At 45.5% G+C, this 23,128-nt stretch overlaps 1 protein-coding gene across 4 annotated transcripts in view; it reads right to left on the reverse strand.

The window, feature by feature from the left end:
* The window catches only part of ITPR1 (inositol 1,4,5-trisphosphate receptor type 1), a 160,342-nt gene that overhangs the window by 122,761 nt on the left and 14,453 nt on the right, over positions 1-23,128 (reverse strand). For all 4 annotated transcript variants that reach the window (XM_088171226.1, XM_088171227.1, XM_088171225.1 and 1 more), the window contains exon 3: positions 19,627-19,697. In XM_088171226.1, coding sequence (XP_088027352.1) covers positions 19,627-19,697 — 71 coding nt within the window. The remainder of the gene's footprint in view (positions 1-19,626; positions 19,698-23,128) is intronic.

A 23,128-nucleotide genomic window follows, 5' to 3' on the forward strand; every position in this document is an offset into this window, starting at 1 on the left:
TGGAGAGCTCCCTCAGCTCACCCTCCCTTCCAAGGGCAGAATTTGCTCCATTCCTGGCGTAACACCTGAAGTGATCCCATCCAGCACTCCACTATTTCTGTTTCTAACCTATTCATTTTCACAGTTTCATGCCACGATTTTCTTCCCTCTCCACATGAGCATGGCAGAAGAGAATTTCTCCCTCTCCCAGCAATATCTGCAGGTCCCACAGCTACCAAGATCCAAGACTGGTCAGTGGTGTTCCTGCCCATTTCCCTCCTGGATTTTCTCTCCTACCCTTCTGGAAGTACAAGAAACTTCTCTTGAGGCTCTGCCAGAAAGCAAAACTGGAAAAAAAATAATTACTGGTTTTTAGCAATGTTTCTTTTTCTGTATTTTCCAAGGCAGCAACTGCACTTTTTGTCACAGCACAGCATTGACAACTCCTTTTCTAACCACAGTTCCCACACCATGGATGCTTCCCTATCACATTGCCACGTGCCCACCCTCCTCCTCCCTGCATGAGCCAACTGAGAGCAGGTTTTGACAGATCCTGAGTGAATTCCCGAGCTGGTGTCTCCTCTGCAGGGCTCACAGAGCACAGCCAGCTGTGACCAACACTGTGGGCAGGCATGGGCAGCACCCAGGAGGTCTGAGCTGCCACAGGTGTCCAGCCTGGCCAGAAACTGGCTTAGTAAAGCAAAGATCAATGCAAAAAAAAAAAAAACCCAGGCCAGGCTTAACTATGGGAAACAACACCCTGGAGCTGAAGAGAGCAGGGTCCTGCTGCCCAGCTGTGCTGCAAACCCAGCACATCTGCCCACATCTGTTCCAGGTCTGAAGTTTCATTCCTTGCTTTCTCTCGCTGAGCTTGAGCCTTTCACCTCCCAAAGGCCTCTCCCTTCTCTCCACTTTAAACAGTCCCCATCCTTTTTGGCAGGGGCCCAGAGATGCTGTGCTGAGGCCCAGCAAGTGATGCAGCTCAATCTGTCCGAGCTCGCTCGGGAGCCGCTTCCCCTCCCAGGAACACGGCACGGAAAACGCCAACAAATCATGCAGCTAATTAAAATCTGGCCTCCAGAACGTCATCTTAGCACTGAAGGCTGCACTCTGGAAGTCATTTAATAAGCAGGTTGTGCTGACAAGGTGTATATACCCCGTAAACACAAGTGCTGCTGGATATTGCCTCTGCAGCAGCAAGGCAGAGCGTTACAGCACAGAGTGAAACAGCCAAGCACTTCTAAAAATCACAATATTCCAGTCTGACTGCACTTAAGAGTTAAGCTGTGCCAGCACCGCTGCTGAAACACAATCCGTGGCTTTAGAGATCAAAAATGAAAGTGGAAAATCGTCCCTAAAGCAGCAGAAGGGGCAGAGCTGAGGAGCTGTGCGTGACCAAATAAGGGAAGCGAGCGGTGGGAGCCAAGGCAGAGGAGCCACGCTGGACCCGGGACGGCAGACAGCTGGATCCCAGCACGATGGGGAGCAGCCAGCCCCGCTGGGCTGCACTGCACATGGCAAGAACAAATGTTCTGCAGCCCTGGGAGGAAGCAGAGCCTGCCAGGATGGGCCTGCAGCGCTCACCCCCTCTGGCAGCACATCCTCAGGGGGGTCCGGGGGGCTGGAGATGCAGGGCAGCCACTGCCAACAGGTAAAGCCACAGAGACTGTGAGAGACACACCCAGGGGGCACCTGCCGTGTCCTGAAGCACCTGAGAGCCACAGAATCGCCGGGGTGGAAGAGCCCTTCAAGATCGAGCCCAACCCAGCCCTAACACCTCAACTAAACCACGGCACCGAGTGCCTCATCCAGTTTTTTTTTTTTTAAACACATCCAGGGATGGTGACTCCACCACCTCCCCGGGCAAACCATTCCAGTACTTCATCACTTCCAGTAAAAAAACTTTTTTCTAACATCTAACCCAGATTTCCCCCATGTTCCCTTAAGGCCAAGCCAATCCCAGCTCCCAGGGATGCTCCTGTGTCCCACATGGATGCGATTCACCTGCTGCACAGAGCTGCCCACGTGCTTCCACCACAAACTGAGCTGCCAAACACAACCTGCTCCTTTTTCAACCTCAACTGAGCCCTTGTTTTCTTCTCTCTCTTTTAAACGCATGAACATAATTCAATTTATTTCTGCCTGCTCTACTAGCTCATTGTCTTCCAGCAAAAGCAGCGGAACACTCGCTCATCCATCTCAGGGATGTTTCATACACGCTCCCAGTGTGAGCCTGCTGCAGAAATAAACACTCTGTTAACTTGCTGTCTATTTTCCAACACACAGAGCAGCTTCTCTGGCTCCTTGGTTTATCACAGCTGATTATGTCCCTGGAGTACAGGATGTAAGAGCCCACAGGAGCACCAAAACTTCATGGGATAAGCCAAGGAGTTAAAACACACCTGCAAAGAAAACCTTCTTTAACTTCATGTCAACTACAAAGCAGAGAAGTCTGGGTTTAGGTGCTGACAATGCCTCCCTCATTGCCCTGAAATCCTGGAGATAAAAACAAGCAGTAAAAAGAATATCCTGTGTGCGTGCCTGAGAACTGCAGAAAATAAATGTATTCAAGCTGTTTTATGCTACAGCTATTTAAAAACTTCCTTTTCCACAAAGAACAATAATTAGGTATTTTCACTGTTTTCAGCCATCTTTCAAGCTGCCTTACTGACACAATGATAACACATGAATCAGTGAGGGAGAATGCTGGATTCAGAAGTGATGGATGGGCTGAGAGAATTATTAAATAACACCAGCTGCACCACTGAAGGCATCCTACACTCACATCCACCCAGAGTCAGCAAAGACAATCATCTTGGCTCACAAACACCACCTCTGTCAGTAGCCTCACAGCAGAAAAAACCTTCCAAGTTGAGAAAAATGAACTGAAATCTTCTTTTAACACTGTCTGCTCCTTTCCGTTCTCTTCCTTCATTTGTTTCAATCACTGTCTTGATTTCCAATTATTAATTCCATCATAATTGCATTAGAACTGCTTTCTGGTTGTGTCAGGTTGTCCAGTTTCCACTTCCAGATCTACACCAGTTTTGTGCCTTGATCTGCAGGATTTCAAGTTTCAAATTAATTTAATCACGTCTCAGCTGAACTTTCCTTTTTTGCAGAAAATCCTGGCATTCAGAAACAGCAGAAACGACCAAAAAAAAAAAAAAAATCTGATTCCATCCCACAGCTTTGATAATATCAATTTACAACTGTGGGTCTGCAGAGCAGAGCCCAAGAGCAGGAGGTGAAACCCTCAGGTGGGGACATGCTGGGACAGCCTGAAATGGTGACAAGCCCCTAAAACCCAGCCCTTGGCACCCTCAGCTCTAAGAGGGCTCAATGCCCCTGCCAGCTCTCCCACAGAGGAGGTTTCAAACAATGCTCCCCAGATTTATGACTCCAGAGGAACATTGCAGCAGCAGGAGGTAGCACCAGACCATGGCACTCACCTGCAGACCACAGGAATAATTCTCACCCACAATAATTCCAGCCTTTGGAAAAAGCAAAATTCTCAACCTCTCAATCCAACAGGCAACTCCCACGTGATAAACCAGACACAAATTATGAAATCTGGATTGCAAGTGTCCTTGGTATTAGAGATGCTCAAAAAAGTAGATTCAGAAATAACAACTGAGCAAATCTCAAATGAAACCCAGCAAAATGATGTTAGCCAAAGGCTCAGTCATGGAAAGTGCCAACTGTCCTGATGAAATATCTGACCCTTATTCCAAGGTAAATGGTACAAACAGAACAAAAACTCCCCTCAAAACATCTGAGGATATGGAAATCATGTTTAAAAATCAAAAAAACCTACATGAAAAAGATGTGAAAAGCTCATTATCTGCAGTTTCCTGAGCTTTTCCATCTGGATGAGCACTTGGCACTGTGCATGTGTATTTCTCATTTTAATGAGGTGTTGTGAGGAGGACACCACTGGAGCAATGAGGTTAATTTGTCTGCCAAGTCTCTGGACTTTTAAAAGATGAACTTCACGATACCAACCACGCCTTCCCTTTGCCCATTGAAAACATTCCAGAACTCTGCTCACACACAAACTGCTTGTTAGGTATTTGCAGAATGAATCCATTGCTTTTTATTAAAGAGTACTTATGATACTAGATGTAAATGAAATGAAAAACTTCAAGAAAGGATTATGGGTCTGAATAAAAGCCATTGGCTGGCACAAACTCACTGAATTCCATTTCCACAATCTCCAGCCCTTGCAGAAACAGAACCATCAATGAACAGAAGTGTCACTGGTGCCCTGTGGCAGCACTTCCATCGTGCACATTTCCCCTCTTGCTCATTCAAAAAGCTTTGAAAGCTTTTTTTTTTTTTTTTTTACGAGGTGAAGCCATTGCAAGTGTGGTTAAAAACGTGACAAAACCTCTGTCTTTGAGGAGAACCAGATGAGCTGCTGGAGAACCACGTGCAATGCAGGGCAGCTCCTGAGCCAAATCACTTCCATGACACTGTGAGAATAATATTGTGTTTTTTACAAGGCAATATTGAGCTGGAAGTGTGACAGAAAGTGAGAGCAGGGACAGAACAGATCTGCTATTCCAGCCCTGAGCTGCACTACTACAGACACTGCCAAGTGGTATCGTTTTCATGCACATTATCTCCATTTCTTTGATGTAACATGTCTGGAAAGTTGTCATCAGCTTGCCCACACTCTCAGACACTGTGTCCCACGTTTGGGGACACAAATGACCGCTGAACTGAGAAAGCTGCCAGCCTTCACTGCAGAGCTGCTCGAGGATGCTGAGTGACTTCCAACACCCCATCCTCACCCCAGAGAAAAAGATTCTTACCAAACATCCCTGCCTGGTACTTTTCCTAATAAATACACCCAAACAGCTGCTGAGTACAAGCCTCAAGCCATATGCCTGTTACATACACAAATCAACTTTTTTTTCACTAAAAATATTTAAACTGAAACTGTTGATAAACCCACTGTGATGGAGCAGATGGATGTGTCAGTCCAGAATCAGAACCTTTTTGCTAGATTGAAAAATTTGCAGAGGACTTTCAAAGAAGTAATAAGAGTTGTTCTGCACATCCTTGAAGGGGCACACCACGAAGGGGAAGAATCACAGGATGAACTAGGTTGGAAAAGACCTTTGAGATCAAGTCCAACCTATGACCAGACATCTCCTCATCAACTAAACCATGGCACTGAGTGCCAAGTCCAGTCTTTATTTCAATGGGTTTAAACAGTGCAGAAATGCACACAGGATGGGCAAGGAACTTGGCTAACCCAAAGGTCCATGAAGGCCACCATGCCCATGAGGTGTCACCCTCCAGAGCAGAGCAGGAAAAGCCCCTCTGCTCCCAGAAAAGCTGCTCACAAACCACCTGAGCTCTCCCCAGGGAACGTGCAGAGCTCTGGCCAGAAGTTGTTCCCAGCACTGCCTGCAAGAGCAGCCTTGCAGGAGCATCCTCCCCCAGTGCCCCAGGCAGCTCCTGCCTACTCCCACCCCACGCTCTCCTCCATGGCAACCCCTCCACGCACACCGGGGAATTCGGGGAGGGAACACGAGCTGATGATGGCTGAGAGCTCAGCCCTCGCACAGCACAGGCACCAGGAACTGCTGCAGAGCCAGGGCAGCACCCCAGCCCTTGCAGGAATTCCAGCCACAGGTTGGGCTGGCTCCATGTGAACCCCAAAAGTGCCAGCTGGGAGCTGGCAGTGGCACCCAGCTCAGCAAACCCTCACAGGATGCTGTGTCACAGCTCCATCACAGATGGGGGAAGAATTCCTGTCAATTCTTCATGAAGAACCATGAAGATCCATGTCTCAGGAAAAGGTTATTCCACTGGACACCTTCCTATCCCAACCATCACAAATATCCAGTCCCTATCATCTATTCCCAGCATCCTCAGCATTCTGAGTGTCAAACAGAGATAAAAACGTGGTTCCCTCCTGTACAGTCCACTCGTTCTGGTTTGTGTGTACTGACACACAAATTTGGAATTTTTTGCTCAAAAATTCCCTCTGATATAATTCAGGAACTCTCACTAGGTCACCTGACTGCTTCAGCAAAAGCTCTGCCCAAACCAACTCTCTCCACACCATTCCCAAAGAGTTTGAGGACATAAAACAGCACAAGGCAAATCTCACCCTCGAGAACATTTAGTGCTGTACAGAGGAACTCAGCATTTATCTGGAACAAAAATCTAGATAAGCTTACCTTTACAATGACAAAATAATAAATATTTATAAACAAACATTCTCCTTTCTACTCACCAATATCAGGGCACTATACCTTTACACTTTCAAAATCTAAATATTGGAAGTGTGGTTTAAATTAGCACAGTGCACAAGATCCTGCCAGTGAATTATCCACCAATAAAAACCACATTTGGAGGTGGGAGAAACTCTGGGAGCTTCCAACACACACCACAGAACAGATATTCAAAGTAGCTGAGTCACTGTGGTTTTTTGAAATGAGCCCCCAAACAGGACTTGAAGGAAGGAACATGAAGTGACAGGCACTTCAAAATCTCTGACAGAGAAAAGTTTTTCTTTTAAAGTTCCTGAGTTTTTCAGTCTAAGGCTGCAGTTTCTTTACTTCACACTTTTTCCCCCCTTTTATTTTTGGTTTTTGAATACTTTGATATCCAGCTCCCAACACAATGTTTAACTTCAATCCTGCATTAAACATCAGAGCAAGGAGCAGGCTCAGCAGACTTCTAAAAAGCCAGAGCAGACAGGCCAATCCAGCATTTCTGCACAGAAAAGGCACAAGAAAGAGAACAGCAAATGTAAACATTGGAAACACCTGCAGGGAACACGAGGTACAGAAAGATGGAATTAATTCAGTGTGAGATGCAGACAGCTCCCCTCAATCCCTCACTGGATTTAGGCAGGAACAAACCTCAGTGAAGGATCACAAAGATCCTCGTACAGAACAAATGTATGCAGCCATCAGGTATGAAAATAACACTGAGAGCTCAAAGAATGGAAATTTTGCTCAGAAAAATCCCCTGGAAAGGGCCTGAGAACAAGAACCGATTTTTATGGCTTTTTTTTTCCCCCCAAGGAACTTTTTGTCTGAGGTTTTGAATTGTGCTTCTTTTATCTGCTGAATTTCAGAAAACAGAAAAACCTGGATATTTTCATATTCTCTCTCACTAAGGGATTCATGGAGAAGTTGGAAGAACAGAGTATTTTCTCCTGTTCAACTCTGAACATTGCTTTACTCATAGTGGGAGGCTTAACAACTCCATGTGGAGTTCACATCTCAAAACCTTGGAGGTTTTTCCTCCCATCCTTACATCCCTCTCCCCATTTGGTGGGTGCAGAGGCAGCCCAGGGAATTGTGACACCCCTCTGGAAACACATCCTGAAACAGCTCAGCCTCAGCAGGGCTTTCCCTCAATCAAACACTCCAGAGAGGCAAAGAATAATTCACATTTCTCCCCTTTACAGCTCTCCCTGCTGCTCCTCTGCCTTCAAGGTCCTCCCAACACTGCTGAGCACTGAGCATGGGAACACTGAGCAGCTGTGGTGATGCCTTCTGATCTTTCAAGGTAACTGCACCTAAACTCTAAAAAACAAACATGAAAACACATCCTTCTCAGTTATTTCTGTATCAGATAAAAACTACAAGTTAAATGTCAACCATGATATTAAGATTAAAAGGGGTGCTGTGAACTATTAGTCGATATTCAGAGCATAAGCTACTACAATTAAATATAAAATCATTTCTATATGCTGTACTCCTTTCTCCTACAATGTTTATTTGTTTATATACACATATAGAAATATATACATGAACCTGTAAGGAGACTGCAGATAAGCTGTTAAAGCCCAGAGTTCTCTGCAGGCAAATTTTGATCCCAACACAGAATTATCATCTGTCAAGTTGCCCAAATCTTAACAGAACACAAAAACTTGCAGCACATGATAGGCTGCATATGGAAAAAAATTATATTTGGGATTAAATCTTATAGATAATATTTGAAGGATCTTCTCCTCATTGTCATTCTTCATGACCAAGGCCATCTGCCTGACAGGGAGTGGGAGGAAAGAAATTCTTCACTTATTTTAAAGCTTGTCAATGCCAAGCAAGAAGGTTATTTGTAAAATCTATATTGCCTTCAGATTTACCTCCAATCCCCAAGGCTGGAGCTCAGGGTGCTGCCATCCCTATTTATTGAGGGTGCACTTTGCAGCAGGGAAAGATTATTCTCCCTACAGAGCCACCATCCCATAAACACTGCCAAATGCTCCTACAGCAAACACACAATTTTTATTGCCCAGGAAAATGTGGTGATTGAGTCACTCTTACAGGACCTCAATTTCTGGTCGGTTTTTGTGCCAATCACCTGAGTATGGGACATTATTTGCTTTTCAATCAGCCAGGAAAATGCACCTCTGAAGGTCAGAGCAAGGAAAGTCAACATTAACCCCAGCAAAGCTGCACTGAAGTGGCTGCTCCAAAAAAACCTCTTTGCTCAACCCTGGTGTTAAGACATGAACAAGAAGTCAAAGGCACCTGGATGCATTTGCCATAAAAATCCACCTCAATGTACATGAAAATGCTGTGCTTGGGAAAGGCTCTGTGCTGAAGACATTTGTGACCAGGCAACATCACAGATCCACCACTTGGTGCTGGTAACTCAAAGCTGGGAGTCTGGAGCATGTGCCAGATCAGCACTGCAATTCCTGCTTTTGGGAGGAGTTTGGGAAAGCACCAAAGTCAACACCCAGCTCAGCCCTCCCCTCCAGAGGGGACTGAGCTCTTTCTCTTTCCACACTGGTGCTGGTTGCACTCTGAGAATTTATTCCCCTTTCTCTGACAATAAAACACAGCTTTAGGGCAGCAGGAGCAGCTGTGGGCTGGAATCCCCAACCCAAACCAGCCCCTTTGCACTGGGTGCCACCACCAGTGCTGGGCCACCACCAGCCCAAAGCTCTGCCCCTGGGGCTGGCCAAAGCCAACTGCTGCTGGCTGGAGACCACGTGCTGCTCCAAAGGAGAGGGAAAGCATTTTTGCAGCTCTAGCTCAGATTTTTTCCTTTTCAGGATGGTTGCTGCCTCACTTCCTCATGCCTGCAAGTTCTGTGTTTATTTTTTTTTCCTTGTATAATTTTTAACCTCGACAAATAAAAGGGTTGACATTCACTAAATGTGAGGTCTAAGTGCTACCAGATTGCTTCTGCATAGCACAGCTCTCTGTATCCTCAGTAAAACCCAGCTCAGGCACAATTAGCTGTGGTTCAGGCAGGGGAGGATCCTGTAGCAGTGCTTTCAGCACTCTCATGGTTTCTCTGCTGTCAGGAGATTTCTTACTCTGAACATCTCACTGAGAGCTACAGAAAGGCTCTTCAACCACAACACAAGGAGTTATGTTTTCACTGAACTTCTATACATGACATAATCAAAACAGATGATAATTGCCAACACTGAGGGCTCAGTGCTGACTGTTTTCACAAGCTGGGAATGAAGAAGTGTTAGCCCTAACACACAAAGCCCCTCGAGTCCCTCTCTGACTGAACAGTTCTTCATTAGAATAAAATTGTCAAGAAACACTGCACTCAGTGTCCATCTCTAATGGCTATTCTGGTATTTCCACACTCATGTGAGACATAAGGCTTCTTTTACACATTTATCAGGGGGCCACTAAAGCTAATCCAGGATTTTTGCAACTCTCTACCCCCAGCCAGCCAGCCAGCTGCCAAGCAAGGAAACAAACAGTTTATTCCTAAAGATCCAGTCAGGTGCTTTTCAAGACTGACCTCAAAGCAGCAAATTCCTCTCTGGATGGCAAAAAAAATGCAAAGCAGTTTTCAGAGACAAGAACCTTCAGCAACAGCTCACTTGTTTCCCGGAGTTTGGATCACAAACTCTCAAGTCAGGCAGGAAAGACTGGAGGTTTTTATCCACTCAGGCCCCAAATCACCAGGAGCTTGACAGATCAGCACTGGCACCTCCATGTCCAACTAGCCAAGTGAAGAATGCAGCTGGAGGTGCTGGAACTGCAGCAGGAATTGGAGAGGGATCACACTCAGGTGCTGACACATCAAGTACCACACTTCATCCTGAAGGGTGAGTCCAGATCCTGCAACAAGGGCAGAACTTTCCATCTCCTGCAGTGTGGGAAGGGAGGAAGGTGTGAGTGGCACAGAGCGTTTGCTGAAGACACCTGGCAAGGTCTGCCTTCCCTCACAGCACATTTTTATGGCTGGCTCTGCTGGCAGCCTCTCCACTTTCCTTCTGACTGCTCTCAAACACAGCTTCACCTCCCTGAGACACCACCACTGCAGTCAGCACTCCTGCTCAGTGAACAACAGGCTGCCCAGAAAATCAGAAGTGAAATTATTTAACTTCTGGGTTGGGTTCCTCTTGGGCTAATGACTTCCATGTGGCATTTGGGCACAGCACCTGTAAGGCCTCCTTGATACAGGTACTTAGCACACTTATCTCTTGTCTTCTTCAGTAAATAACCTAAACTGAAAATATTTTTGAGCTGTAATTCATTTCAAAGTATAAAGGCTTTTTAAAGTGAAACAATTGAAGTTTTTTGTATAACTTTGCTACTGCAAGTAGCACAAAACTTCACTGAGTCCTAAAAACAAGAGAAGGGAGATGTTACAGAACAGACTGCAGAGTTGGACACAGATGAGCTCCCCAGGGGTGTCACAGAACATCCACCTGCTCCCTCTGGACAACCAAACACATCAAGGGATGAGAGGAAATCAAACCTGCCCACACAGAAATGTCCAGGGGAAAAAGCTTGAGAGGCCACGTTTGGTTCCCTAAGTTTCCCTAAAGCTTCCTGGGGAAGGCAGACCTAAAAGCAGAACTCCTGAAGCATCAACATGCAAATCTAGAAGTGAACTGGAGGATGCAGGAGCAGGGATCACACCTTCCCTGTGTGCTCAGCAGCAATCACCAAGCCAAGGGCAGCCAAGAGGCTGTGCCTGAGGCTCAGCCCTGCAAGTGTCAGCACTTCCAAACTGGAAATGCTTTTCTGAACCAAACCTGAGCGAGTTTGGCAGCAAATGTTTGTGCTTCCACACATCCAGCACAGCCCACAGCTAAATCCTGGGAATGGCTTGAAAGGAACTACAGCTGCTTTTGACTGAATAAAAGCACTTGGAACCTCAGCTGCAAAGCCCTGCCACAAGAGGTGATGATCCACTGCAAACTCGAACTCACTGGCTACCAAATTCCAAAAGCTCCCACCAAATTGGGAAGCATCATTTAGATGATCCTTGTCTAAAAAAATCTTTCCCCGTGTATTTGGCTGTCTCAAACACCCAAGAGCAGGTGAATACAGCTCCAAAGAACTCCAAACACAAGTGAGGAACAGACAGCCCACTCTGCCTCCCACCCCAGCCTTGCCTATTCTGTATTTTTTATATTTATACCAAAATAACCAACTTGCACCTAAGAAAACAGTAATTCATCACAGCTCCTGTACTGCAAAGAAACAAATCTGTGGCTCTAGGTTACCACAGTTGGATAAAATCTCACCAAGGGCCAGGTCAGTGAGCCTGGGCACAATAAATGCACTCTCAGTGAGGTGTTCTGGACTGCCAGCAGGATTTTACACCCCAGACCTTACCTGAGGCTCTCCCTTCAGTCTCTCAGCACTTTAGATAATGAATGTACAGCTCAAGATGTTCCCAGGACCTGGGAGACATCTGTCCTCACACACAGGGCTTTTTCCACACAATTTATGACATTATCCATCTGCCTGCATCCTTCTAAAGGAGTGAGACAGAGAACTCAGGCTGTGCTGGCACAACACACAGCACCCACCCTCAAGTTTACCTGAAGGTCCTCTGGAAGCTCTTGGGATTGAGGAGAGTCCAGCATCTCAATCTTGCCAGCTCACAGAACAGACTCTGAGAGCCTTTCAAAAGGAACAGAGCAAAACAGCTGGGGTGCACAGAAGAACACACTTAGCTACTCTAAATATTAAGCAAGCCCCAAATTTTAATAACTTTGCTATATTAAAAGATAGGCACCAATGTCACCCCACCCCCACAATTCATCAAGGCATTTCACTCCCTTGGGCTCTTGTGACTAAGTATAATATTTCATTAAATATCCTGTTCATACTGGCTTATGTACTAGGGAACACACTAATTTTAGAAAACTGATTAGCTAGTTCTTTCTAACCGAATGTTATTGTAGCTAAGGTCAGATTTTGCACTGAAACTATGGCAACAAAGCCACAGTATTCTTTTGTCTACAAGGTTGGGACCAGGTTTATTAACAGAACTGCTCTACTTAATAGCTCAGCACTGCTTTCTGGCAATCCCTTCCTCGATCCTACCTGAAATACCCTCAGCTTTCCACAGGGAAAAGGCTCAAACCTGCAGGAGTGAGAAAGAATAAGTGTTCAAAAGAGCATTTTGCTCGTTTCTTCAATTTTAGGGCACTGCCAACCCCCCTTGTCCCACAGAGAACTCATCAGAACAGAGCTGCCCCCATTTGCAGAGGCACCAAGTGCACAGATCAAACTTCTCCCAGGAGTTCGAATAAATCCCCTCGCCTTCCTCTGCTGTACCTGAACCAACAGATGGGGTTTCACACAGAGTTCCAGTTATGAATATTAATGGCACTTTCTGTTCCAAAGGGGCTTGGCTCTGCCTTCATCTCCATCCCAAATGAAAGCCCTTGAAGGCCAGAATTTGGCAGACAGCTGTTGGGGCACAGCCCAGCTCCTCCTCACTGTCCCCAGCTGGACAGACCCTTCCCCCTGATCCCAGTACCCCACCAGGGGCACACAGGAAAAACCCTAACCACCTCAAGGAAGCCAGGAATTATAAATAATTCCTTTATCTCAGTCATTTATCTCTGCTAAGCACATCAGCACAGAATCCCTGAAGGGTTTGGGTTGGAAGGGACCTTCAGGTTCATCTCATTCCCACCCTGCCATGGCAGGGACACTTTCCACTGTCCCAGGCTGCTCCAAGCTGGCCTGGGATGTTTCCAGCCACAGCTGCTCTGGGTAACAAAGCAGCACAGACACTTCAGGATGCCTTTGGGATATCCTGGTACTCCATCACAAATCATTTCTGACTTGTCTGGCTTCACAGGCCACTAAAGGAACTGAAAGGAAATGAAAGAAAAACAGCTTTCCAACTCACTCTGCACGATAAAAAACCCAACCAACCTTCCCTTGGATTCCTGCACCCCCCTGATCAGGGTGTCCCAAGCCTTAGCAGATATAAAACAAACTTGTCTCCATGAAAAAGCAACACTTCCAACTTCTCAACTTTTTTTAAATACTGAAATGCTGCAGTGACAATTGTCCCCAACATCTGCTTGCACGTGGGCTGCAGTGGGCTCAAGTTTCATAACTCAGAGGCAGGATTCAGGATTTCTTCATCTTATAAAGGGCAGCAAATTCAAATGCATACGAGCAGTTGGCAGTTTTCTAGTGCAGCTCTATAAATACTGAAAGATTCCTCATCAAGGCAGAGAAATGTATTTTAGATTTAACTATATCCTAATTCAGCAAGACTGAAAGATGGTTTTTTTTTTTACTCAAAATGCTCAGTGCTTCAATTACGAATAAAAAAAAAATTACAGGCACAACAACAGACTGTATTTTTATCATTTCTCTCTCCCATCAAACAACCTAAAAGTTTATTTTGATTTTAAACTTCTTTTGATTTTTACTCTTTTTGAAAAGGGTTTTTTTCTTTTTATAGTGTTTGGCTGTAAAACAGAAGTTGGTAAGTGGATATTCACTATTATGCTCCACTTTCTACTTCTGATATTCAGCACAGGCATTTTAATCTGACTTGGACATCTCAAAATTGGAAAGGAGTTTCTATTGCAAGTGATGGATGCCTGCAAGAAGATTTTGGCCTCAGCACTCAGGCACTCCCCAAAGTTCTGCTTCCTGCATGAAAAACAAATCCTGCTATTTGAACTGCTAATATCAGAGGGGGAAAAAAAAGCCATATTTAGACTCTAGTTTAAATTCTCCTTAAAGGAATCCAGGCACCTTAATAATTAATGAATCCAAGCATTTCAGCAGCATTAGAAACCCCACGTTCAGAGGGAAAAGAAGCCCAAACTTGGCTGTGCAGCTCAGGTCTATCCCATCCTCTTCATCATTCCAGCTCAAACCTCTGCAGAACACCCACTCCAACTCAGCTGAGGGAGTCAAGCAGCTCAGGCTATTTCACATCAAAGTTGGAAAAGCTGATATCATCCCTTTCACCACAGCACACCAGGAAAAGTGTGCATGGAGAGCACCAGGATCCAAGGCTGCCCACTTACTGGAAGCTGAACAAGGAACCTCAGGCTGATCCCAATAGAAAATTCGTGACAAACACAGGGGGTGGCACTGAACCCCCCCAGAGCCTACAAAGGGCACTCATCTGCTGCTCATATTCCTCCAAAACTACCAGGCAGAGGGACCTGGTTATTTGTCTCAGCTTGTTTTTTAATTTTCAGAAGTGTTGGGGGAAATTATGTATGTGACCCTTCAACTGAAAGGATCCCTAATCTCAGCCCTGATGCCAAACTATAAACAAGCTTGGCCTGGCTAAATAAGGGTAAATAATGTGTATGTGTGCAACAGAATTCCAGAGCCTCCAGCAGACCTCCATGAATCACAGATTTCCTTCATATTTTTCCTTCATATGGAGTTTCCTTCATGTAACACAACGCAGGAGTGGGGAGGCTTCAGGTCAGTGATGGCAAAGCTATGAAGGATAAAATATAAAACATTTCTGCCAGGGAGAAGCACATTGACTTCATCAGTGCTGAGCACAGGGATAACTCAGGAAGATCCATCAAAACTGTGGATTTTGGGCAGGAATTGTTCCCTGGGAAGGTGGGCAGGGCTGGCACAGGGTGCCCAGAGCAGCTGTGGCTGCCCCTGGATCCCTGGCAGTGCCCAAGGTCGGGTTGGACATTGGGATTTGGGACATTGGAGGTGTCCCTGCCATGGCAGGGGTGGCACTGGATGAAATAAAAGCCATTCCCAACCCGAGCCACTCCATGATTCTTACCAAATACAGCTTTTCTACCCATCTCATGATAAATTAAAGCTGCCTGGGGAGTTCCTGCTGCTGCAGATGCAGCTGCAGCTCCAAGGCTGAGCCCCCCAGGGCTGGCCCCCAACACCTGCACAGGCACCAGCCACAGCAGCACACAGTGGATTAGGATCAAAAGAACAAACAGAATTTGAACTACTCCTCTTCTGCTTTGCCATGAGGGTATTTTAAGTCTAAGATATGGGTTCATTCCTTGAACATCTTGCCAAAAAAAGAGTGTTGCCCAGCAACTACTAAAACAATGTTCTGGAAGGAGGGAGCTGCTGGACAAATTAACCCAGTGAGTGCCCTTTTTGCCAGAGCTCCAAGCATCTCTTGCAGAGCTGCTGGAAAGCCTGGCAGGCAGCTCTGCATCCCAAATAAAGAGCTGTAAGGAATTTCCTGAGAAGCCTGTCAGACAGACTGTTTTGCTGTAGTAGCAGTGTCTTGCATTAAACAAACACATTTGGCTTCGTGCAGGGCTGCGCTCCAGTACAAATGAACACAAATAAACTTCTGCAAGTCCAGCTCACAGCCACAGCACAAAAAAAAAAAAATAAAAAATAAAAAAATCACCAGCCCCGGGCTCTGCTGCAGCACCTCAGCACCTCTGCTTTTCATTTGCAGAGCAGAGATGTGTGTGTGTGTGTGTGTATTCCAGCAGGAATGATTTCCAGTCAAACACGGGGCTTTAGCCCAGCTGAGGGTCAGCTCCAGTTCACACTTCCCACATTAATCCATGCACGTTACAGGGAAATTCATTTATAGCCACTCTTGAGCTGTACAGTCACACTCAAAGATGGCAATTAGAGCTTAATAAAAACATTAAACGTCTCTTCTGTTTAAAGAAGTGCAGATAACTAAGGGAATGTCACATTTTTTCTTTTTTTGGACATTCGTACAAGTACAATTTCTTCCAGGAACCTCATCTGTACACAGTACATTTACAACAGTTAAGAAAAAAAAAATTCCCTCTTTTGCATATTAACATTCTTAAAAAGAAACACCCTAATGACTGTATTCTTCAGTCTTCACATTTTGAAAAAGCAGTTTTAAAGAACTTTTGAATTGTTTGGAGCTGGAGGCATGAAGGGCCACAGAAATGCTGTACTTGAAAAAAAAAAAAACCAAACACACCCAAACCACTGCGTTTAAAGTGGACACAGAAAGCCAGAATAAAAAAAAAAAATCCACTGAAATCTTAGACTATAATTACCATCCAACCTCAAACCACTGACCTCAGGTGCTAAGTGATTCTGCTTGGGATGGAAAAGAGTAAGAAAAAGAATCATCCTTCACACCTTCAATGAAATGAATATTTTAATGACCTAGAATCACCACAGCATTTAACATGTGAAAAAAACTGCAGGTAAACACTCACAGGAACTTGAATGTGCTGCACAAACTTCCTCTGGAGTTCCTTCCAACTCCAGCACTTCTCTTTTTTCCATCTAATAACGCTCCAATTCTTTTTTTTTTTTTTAACCATCTCATTTACACTTTTACTCCGTGCACCGCCCCCTCTGACACTTCACCCTTTGCAGGGCTCCCCCACCACCAGCTCCATCTGTCACCCAACTTTTCCCACAACTTTTGTCACCAAAGGCAGTCCTGGTGTCCCCAGGATCCCTGTGTCCTGTTCCCTCCCAGCTGCAGCCCTGCTGCTGCACATCCTCCTGTCCCACCAAGCACATCCCCAATTCCTCTCTGCCACAAAGCCAATCCTTGTCCCAGCAGTGATTTCCCAGCACACAGAGCCTGTTTCAGGTGGCAAGGGGCTGTTCTCAGGCACACATTCCTCGGGCAGGGCTGTTTTCACACCACGAGCAGGTTACCAGAGTTTAGTGACACGAAACACTCACAATTAAAGCACTTTTAAGCACTCACATTTAAGCACTGCTGCCCAATCCCTCTCTCCAGGCACAGGGCACACAGCCCCCACTTTGTGCACAGCAGCTCTGCTCCATTTCAAGGGTCTGAAGCAGAAAGAAAATCCCCCACCCTCCACACCAGGGTCTTGCTGCTGTCACTAGATCCAAGTGATTAAATGTAGCCTTGGCAACACGACTTTTTACAACCTGAAGCACCTGTGGTTAGGGAGAAAAGCAGGATGGATTCATTCTGCCACTGGATAGACAGGCTTGAGCTTCACACTCAATTTTCTTGGAGTCATCTGTGCATATCTAAGCAGCCAATCTTGCTTCTAGAGATCTCTCCTCACGTTGATTAAGCATGAAATTTGTATTTACAACTGTTTTGCATCTGCCCACAGAAGACAGATCTGCTGTAAGCAGCTCAGAATGACACCTCTCAAAAAAAAAAAATGATACCAAACAGAAGATTGCCAAGCCTGGCCAAAGGTGACAGGCTCAGTGTCCCTCCCAGGAGGGGACTTCAGAGGGAACTGACCTGCATGGGGACACCCAGGAGCACAGGGACATGAAACAGGTCACACAGAAGTGTTTTTCCAGTCCTCTGTGAGGGTATTATGCCAGTCACTTCCATTTAATTCATTTTCTTCTTGCTCCAAGACGATTTTGGAACATCCCTTCATAATTACCAATGCCTGACCCCACTTCTCAGGCCTGCAGCTGCTGTGGTGACCAGTATGATTCACAGGATGGTTTGGGTTGGAAAAAAACCTCAAAACTCATCCCATTCCACCCCCTGCCATGGGACACCTCCCCCTATCCCAGACTGCTCCAAACCCCACACAGCTTCTGCATAAAAATGGAATATTTTCCCCTTCTGGTGAAGATGGGGTGATAAACTCCACTATTACTTCTTCTGAACATATTTATCACAAAAAGCATTTTATCTCAGACTACACTTACAAAGTATGTGTATAAATAAGAGAAAAGCCTGCTAAAATTTTATGACTTTTGTTGCCATTTACCATTAAGCATAAACTTCCCCATGAAAGCTTCACTGAAGTAACTACAAAGGTTGGAAAAGGTTCACACCATTCTTTCTCTCCCTGTATAAATTATAAGTAATATGAGAACATTTACAATGTCTAACCACGGTGTTTTATGTCAGACAAATGTCTCTCTGTACTTGCAGTTCCTAAACTGTGCAAGCAAGAATTGCCTTTTTCTCATTCTTTTCTCTCTCCCTGTCTCTCCCTCCGCCTCCTTCTGCACCCAGCAGTCTCAGTCAAATCTGGTTTTATTCTTCCACACGATTTTAACATCAAGAATGCCTCAAGTCAAGGCTCTGCTCCACATAACAACATTGTTCTTTCTTGGAGAGCTTACCACTGAATGCTGAAACTTCCCCAGGTTGCCTCTTTAGTGTTTCAATTATCAGCTCTTCAGTTTTCCAGGAAAAAAGGGAGAAAAAACCAGCAAGAACTCACAGACTTCAGCAATATTTTAAAAGGAGAGTTTCATTATCAACATCATGTCATGCTAAAAAAACAAACAACCAAACCACCTAAGAAACAGCAAGCAAAACCAGCAGTACAGATTGTACATGATTTTCAAGGCAATCATTTGCAGGTCTGGCCAAACCTGAATAAAATTATGGTGATGCTGAGGCCCTGATGAAGGCAAAGCACAACCAAGGAAATAAGATTCATCAAAAAAATCGAGAGACACGGTTGCTGCTACATCTGAAACAATAAAATCCAGACCAAAATTGTAGAATATTTGGCTGAATTATCCTCTGGGTAAAAGATGCAACCCAGGGGTGAGAAAAAGAATTCAAGGTCTATGCAAACAAAATCCCAGTTAGTGCTTCTCTTCCTGTCTGAGGCCTTTCTTGAGTCAGCCCTTGCCCAACTGTGCAAAGCAGAGCACTAATTTCTTATCACTGAGTAAAAATTTCCTGGCAGAAGGAAAGCAAAGCCCAAGGTAGCTCATATCAAATTAGGTCAGACAACAATAGTGGTGGCAAACACTTGCTCCTTCTTATTTTCCCACTCCCTGAGATTTGGTATTGGGTAATTAGAAAGAATATGTGATATAATGGAGGAAAAGAAATGAAGTTCCCAGAGATCCTGAAAGTTTGGAGAGATCTGAAAAGCAAACAACTGAACAAACAAGCTGAACCCCATCCCCTCAGGCAGCTTTCTTCATTGCTGGCTTTGGCTGGGACAGAGTTCATTTTCTTTGCAGCAGCTGGCAGAGCCACACTTTGGATTTGTGCTGGCAGCTGTTGGTAACACAGGGATGTTGCAGTTACTGCTGAGCACATCTCAGGAGCTGGGGGGCACAGCCAACCCCAGGGATATCCCAGACCATGGGGACACAGAGCTGGGAGTGCCTGTGGAGACTGGTGCTGGACCAACACCTGCCTGCCCTTGGCAAATGGGGAATCGAGTCATTGTTTTGCTTTGCTGGTGTGGGAAGCTTTTCCTTTCTCTACTAAAGTGATTTATCTGAACACTCTTCCTCTCCCAGCTCTCTCTCCCCCATCCCACTGGGTGGGGATGACTCAGGTTAAACCACCACAGTCCCACAGCCATTCAACACACACGTTTTTCCTCATGAGCTGTCACTCAAGGAAGAAGATGACACTAAAATATGCTACAGAAAGCACAGAGGGCAGAATTGTTCCACATCACTGCACAAAACCAAGAATCATTTCTAAGCAGGAGGGTAAGGAGCTGTCTGACCAACTTACCTCTGAATTTTTTGGGTGGGTTGTTAAGATCACCTGCTTCTGGCTGTACAACACACCGATCATCCACAAGGCTGCAAAGAAATGAGCAGTGAAGTGAGAATCCATCCCCCTGCAGCCCCTTCCATCCTCCTCAACAAAACCAAAGTCGTTCACTTGCACTATTTCATCCGAGTGGCCACTTCAGCAGAAGACATTCCCCAAATGCCAACTTATGCCAGATCTTTCTAAGAAGCATGCAGCTAATTTTTACTGTTGCCCAGAGCTATGCTCCTGGTAGGTGGGACAATAAATAAAAGTCATTGCTCCTGTGTTCTGCATCATCTTTATGTCCCCTGCTCGAGGTGCAGACAGAACAGCCCATATTCTAGGGAGGTGACAGACAGCCTCAGGACAGTTCCTGCCTCTTGGACAGATTTGAGTCATGCTGCAAATGTATTTATATTAATAGAGAACAGGGAAATATGACAGCTATGCAAACTGGACACTGACCCTGTGACCCCTCAGGTATTAAGAAATGGCAGGAACAGTCACTGCCACAATAAAATTGACTCCTGAGAGAAAGGAAGGCACAAATGGACCCTCCTGCTCATCAGCCAAACACAAGGTGAGCTGAGGGACTGAGCCAACCTCCTCCTGTTCTGCCAGGAAGGGGGGGAGCTGGACAAGCAAAGATTGCCAGGGGGAATGCCAGGACAGAGCTGTCTGTCCCTGAACCACCCCCACAGGGTCAGCTGAAATCCCACAGAATAAAGAGAATTGTTAAGAAGCAGCTGCTCCCATTGCTCTGCCAGAGCAGCTTTGGATCCAGGTGGAATTGGGCTTTTCCCAAACACTGATTCCAAACTGGAAAATTGCCCCTGTACCCAAACACTTGGGGGTTTGATTTGATCCTAAATGACTCAATTTGGCCCCTTACAACCAATCTGTCAAAGAGGCTTTCTACACAAACGTAGAAAGTCAAACTCCAAGGTCAAAGGCTTGAGAGGTCCATTCTCATGCAGAATCAACTTGAGAAAGACTGAGACCTAGAATATGAGAGTTGTTCCTTGCAGAGGCTGGTTCACATGCAGGGAGCATCTTGAGACAACAATTAGGGAAAATAAGGAAGTGCATGAAAATTAAGAGATCAGAGAAACTAAGAGGGCTCAACAGTGTTATGCATCTAAAATTTGCATATGCAAACATTCAGAGTAAATTGCTTTTTCCCCATGGATTTTCTCCCTACTCAGTACTACAGATATAGATATATATAGGTGCTCCAATGTGAATGGTATTAACATTTGAGCTGAAGCACCTGCCTGTGGTGAACAAAAGGCCAAAAGTATCAAGGAAATAGGTTACTCTGATCATCCCATACAGATCATCTCAGTGCAACATATCCCTCTCATCTGAGATTAAGTTGAAAGTAAAGAGGAACTTCCCAAAGCAGTAAGAGGAAAATTTGACAGGGTGAGAAACACGGAAGAGGATATATTGTACACCAGTAATCATCAAGATGACAGCACTGAGTTTGGGAAACAGCAAGAGTAAAGTTCTGATTAAGCAACATGTCATAGGAATATTAAGTAGGAACACTCTTCAGAGATTTAGGACAGCATTAGAATGTAGAGTGGTATCTGCTGCTCAACCTTCAGTAACCACATAACAAGTCATTACACATCGTTATGACATCAGACTGTCAAAACTCCACATGGGCTGGAGGACAATTACACCAAATCTTGCCTTTGCTGCTTTCATTTTCTCCAGGACAAAGACTAAATTAAATATGGGACAAAACTAATTTGATTACGAAGGCTTATTAAGATGATAATGCATTTCATGTTTCACGTAGCAATTGGGATTTCTGGCTTCAATCAGGCTCAGAGATATGTGGCCATTATATAATGCAGTTACCTTAAAACAGCACTAACCAACTTGAACACTGAGGGGGTTTTTAGGCCTGCCATGAGAACATCTCATCAAGCCTAGGAAATACACGTGCTTGGGGCCTGTCATGTCCAAAAGGACTACCCATGGTGAAAAAAATATCTGCTCAGCAATGCCATCAGAAGCCACAGCCACTGCATACTGATCATCATGCACCGCGTGGGATTCCACATGGCAGAACAACTTTCTACTTGGTCTGGAATTATTGACTGCCAAACTCGCTTCAGGGCTGGGAAGAGAAACAATAGGCAGATGTAGAGGATAATTCACGTTGCCAGTGTTCAGCAGATAGTATTTGGCCCGTTACACAGCTGATCCAGGACTGCAGAGTGCACGTGTCATATTTGACGAGGACCTGGGAAATGTGTCAAATACATTTGCCAAATACTATTCGACCAACCCTACTTACTACATCCCCTGCTTTTATCATACCTTCTTTCCTTTCTGGCAGCATCCCATATTTTCTTCTCTTTCCTATAATAGATCATGGTGCATCTTCAGTGTCTGCTTCCTTCTCTGCCCCCTTATTTTCCAGAATCCTAATAGCTAGAGGACTAAACCTACAAGTTAGTTTGGAGTCACTCAGGTGAGATTCCAGCCCATTGTTTCCTGCCGAGGCACTTACCAGGATGCTGTCTCTGTACCCTGCTTGGGAGCTCCGTTTATCAGATGCATCTGGACTGTAGGCATCAAAAAATGTGCTGTGACTGTACCCACCCTGAGGCCCTTAGGGCTACTGGAAATGAGAAAGAGCAGGTTGTGTGTGTGCCCCTGGCTGGGCACACCCCCGTGTGCCACACGCTGCTCCCACCTGTGGGAACAGGGGCCAGAGGTGCTCCTGGAGCTTCTCACCCTGCCAGGGCTCCTCCCCAGGCAGCACCCAGCTCCTGATGCTCGCAGAGGCTCCTCCTCAGCAGGATCAAACATTGCCTGGCCCTCCTCAGAGCTGTGTTCCAATTCCATGGCTCTGCTCTGCCAGCTCGCCCCTCTCCCACGTTTCAAGCTACTTTTTTGGTTAATGGAGTAGCATTGGGTGCTCCCTGCTGCAGAGCACCTGCTCCGTGTCCTCAGGAGTGGAAGGCAGCACAAAGGGGCTCTGTGGGGCAGGAGCTGGCACAACACAGCTCCCACTGCAGCTCCAGAGCTCTGGCAAAGCACAAGGGTCAAAAACCTGTGCTCCTTTGATAGCAGGAAAACAATTTTGTTTGTAGGAGAAACCTCCAATTAAACCTCAATTTCAAGACCAAACTAGCTGTAGTGGTGAGTTACTGGTATTTCAACCACTTGGCTCGGGGATTTGATTTTTTTTTTAAACATATATATTTTTTAAACTACTTGCATTGCCTATTTTACATCCTTAGTGCAGTCAGCAGAGTGCACTGGGGTCTGTTCATCCCTGACTGGGGGAAGGGGCAGGGAGGGACAGGACGGGACACACGGATGGACACGGGACAGACAACAACATGAAAATCATTGGATTGCATTCATTCCCCCTCTACCCCTTCACCTGACAAGGTTCTTCCTCCCCACCAAGGACATAAAACTGCACCACAGCCATTGATACACTCTCCAGCCT

Source organism: Sturnus vulgaris, chromosome 11 (genome assembly GCF_052056855.1).
Source record: "Sturnus vulgaris isolate bStuVul1 chromosome 11, bStuVul1.hap1, whole genome shotgun sequence".
NCBI lineage: Eukaryota > Metazoa > Chordata > Aves > Passeriformes > Sturnidae > Sturnus > Sturnus vulgaris.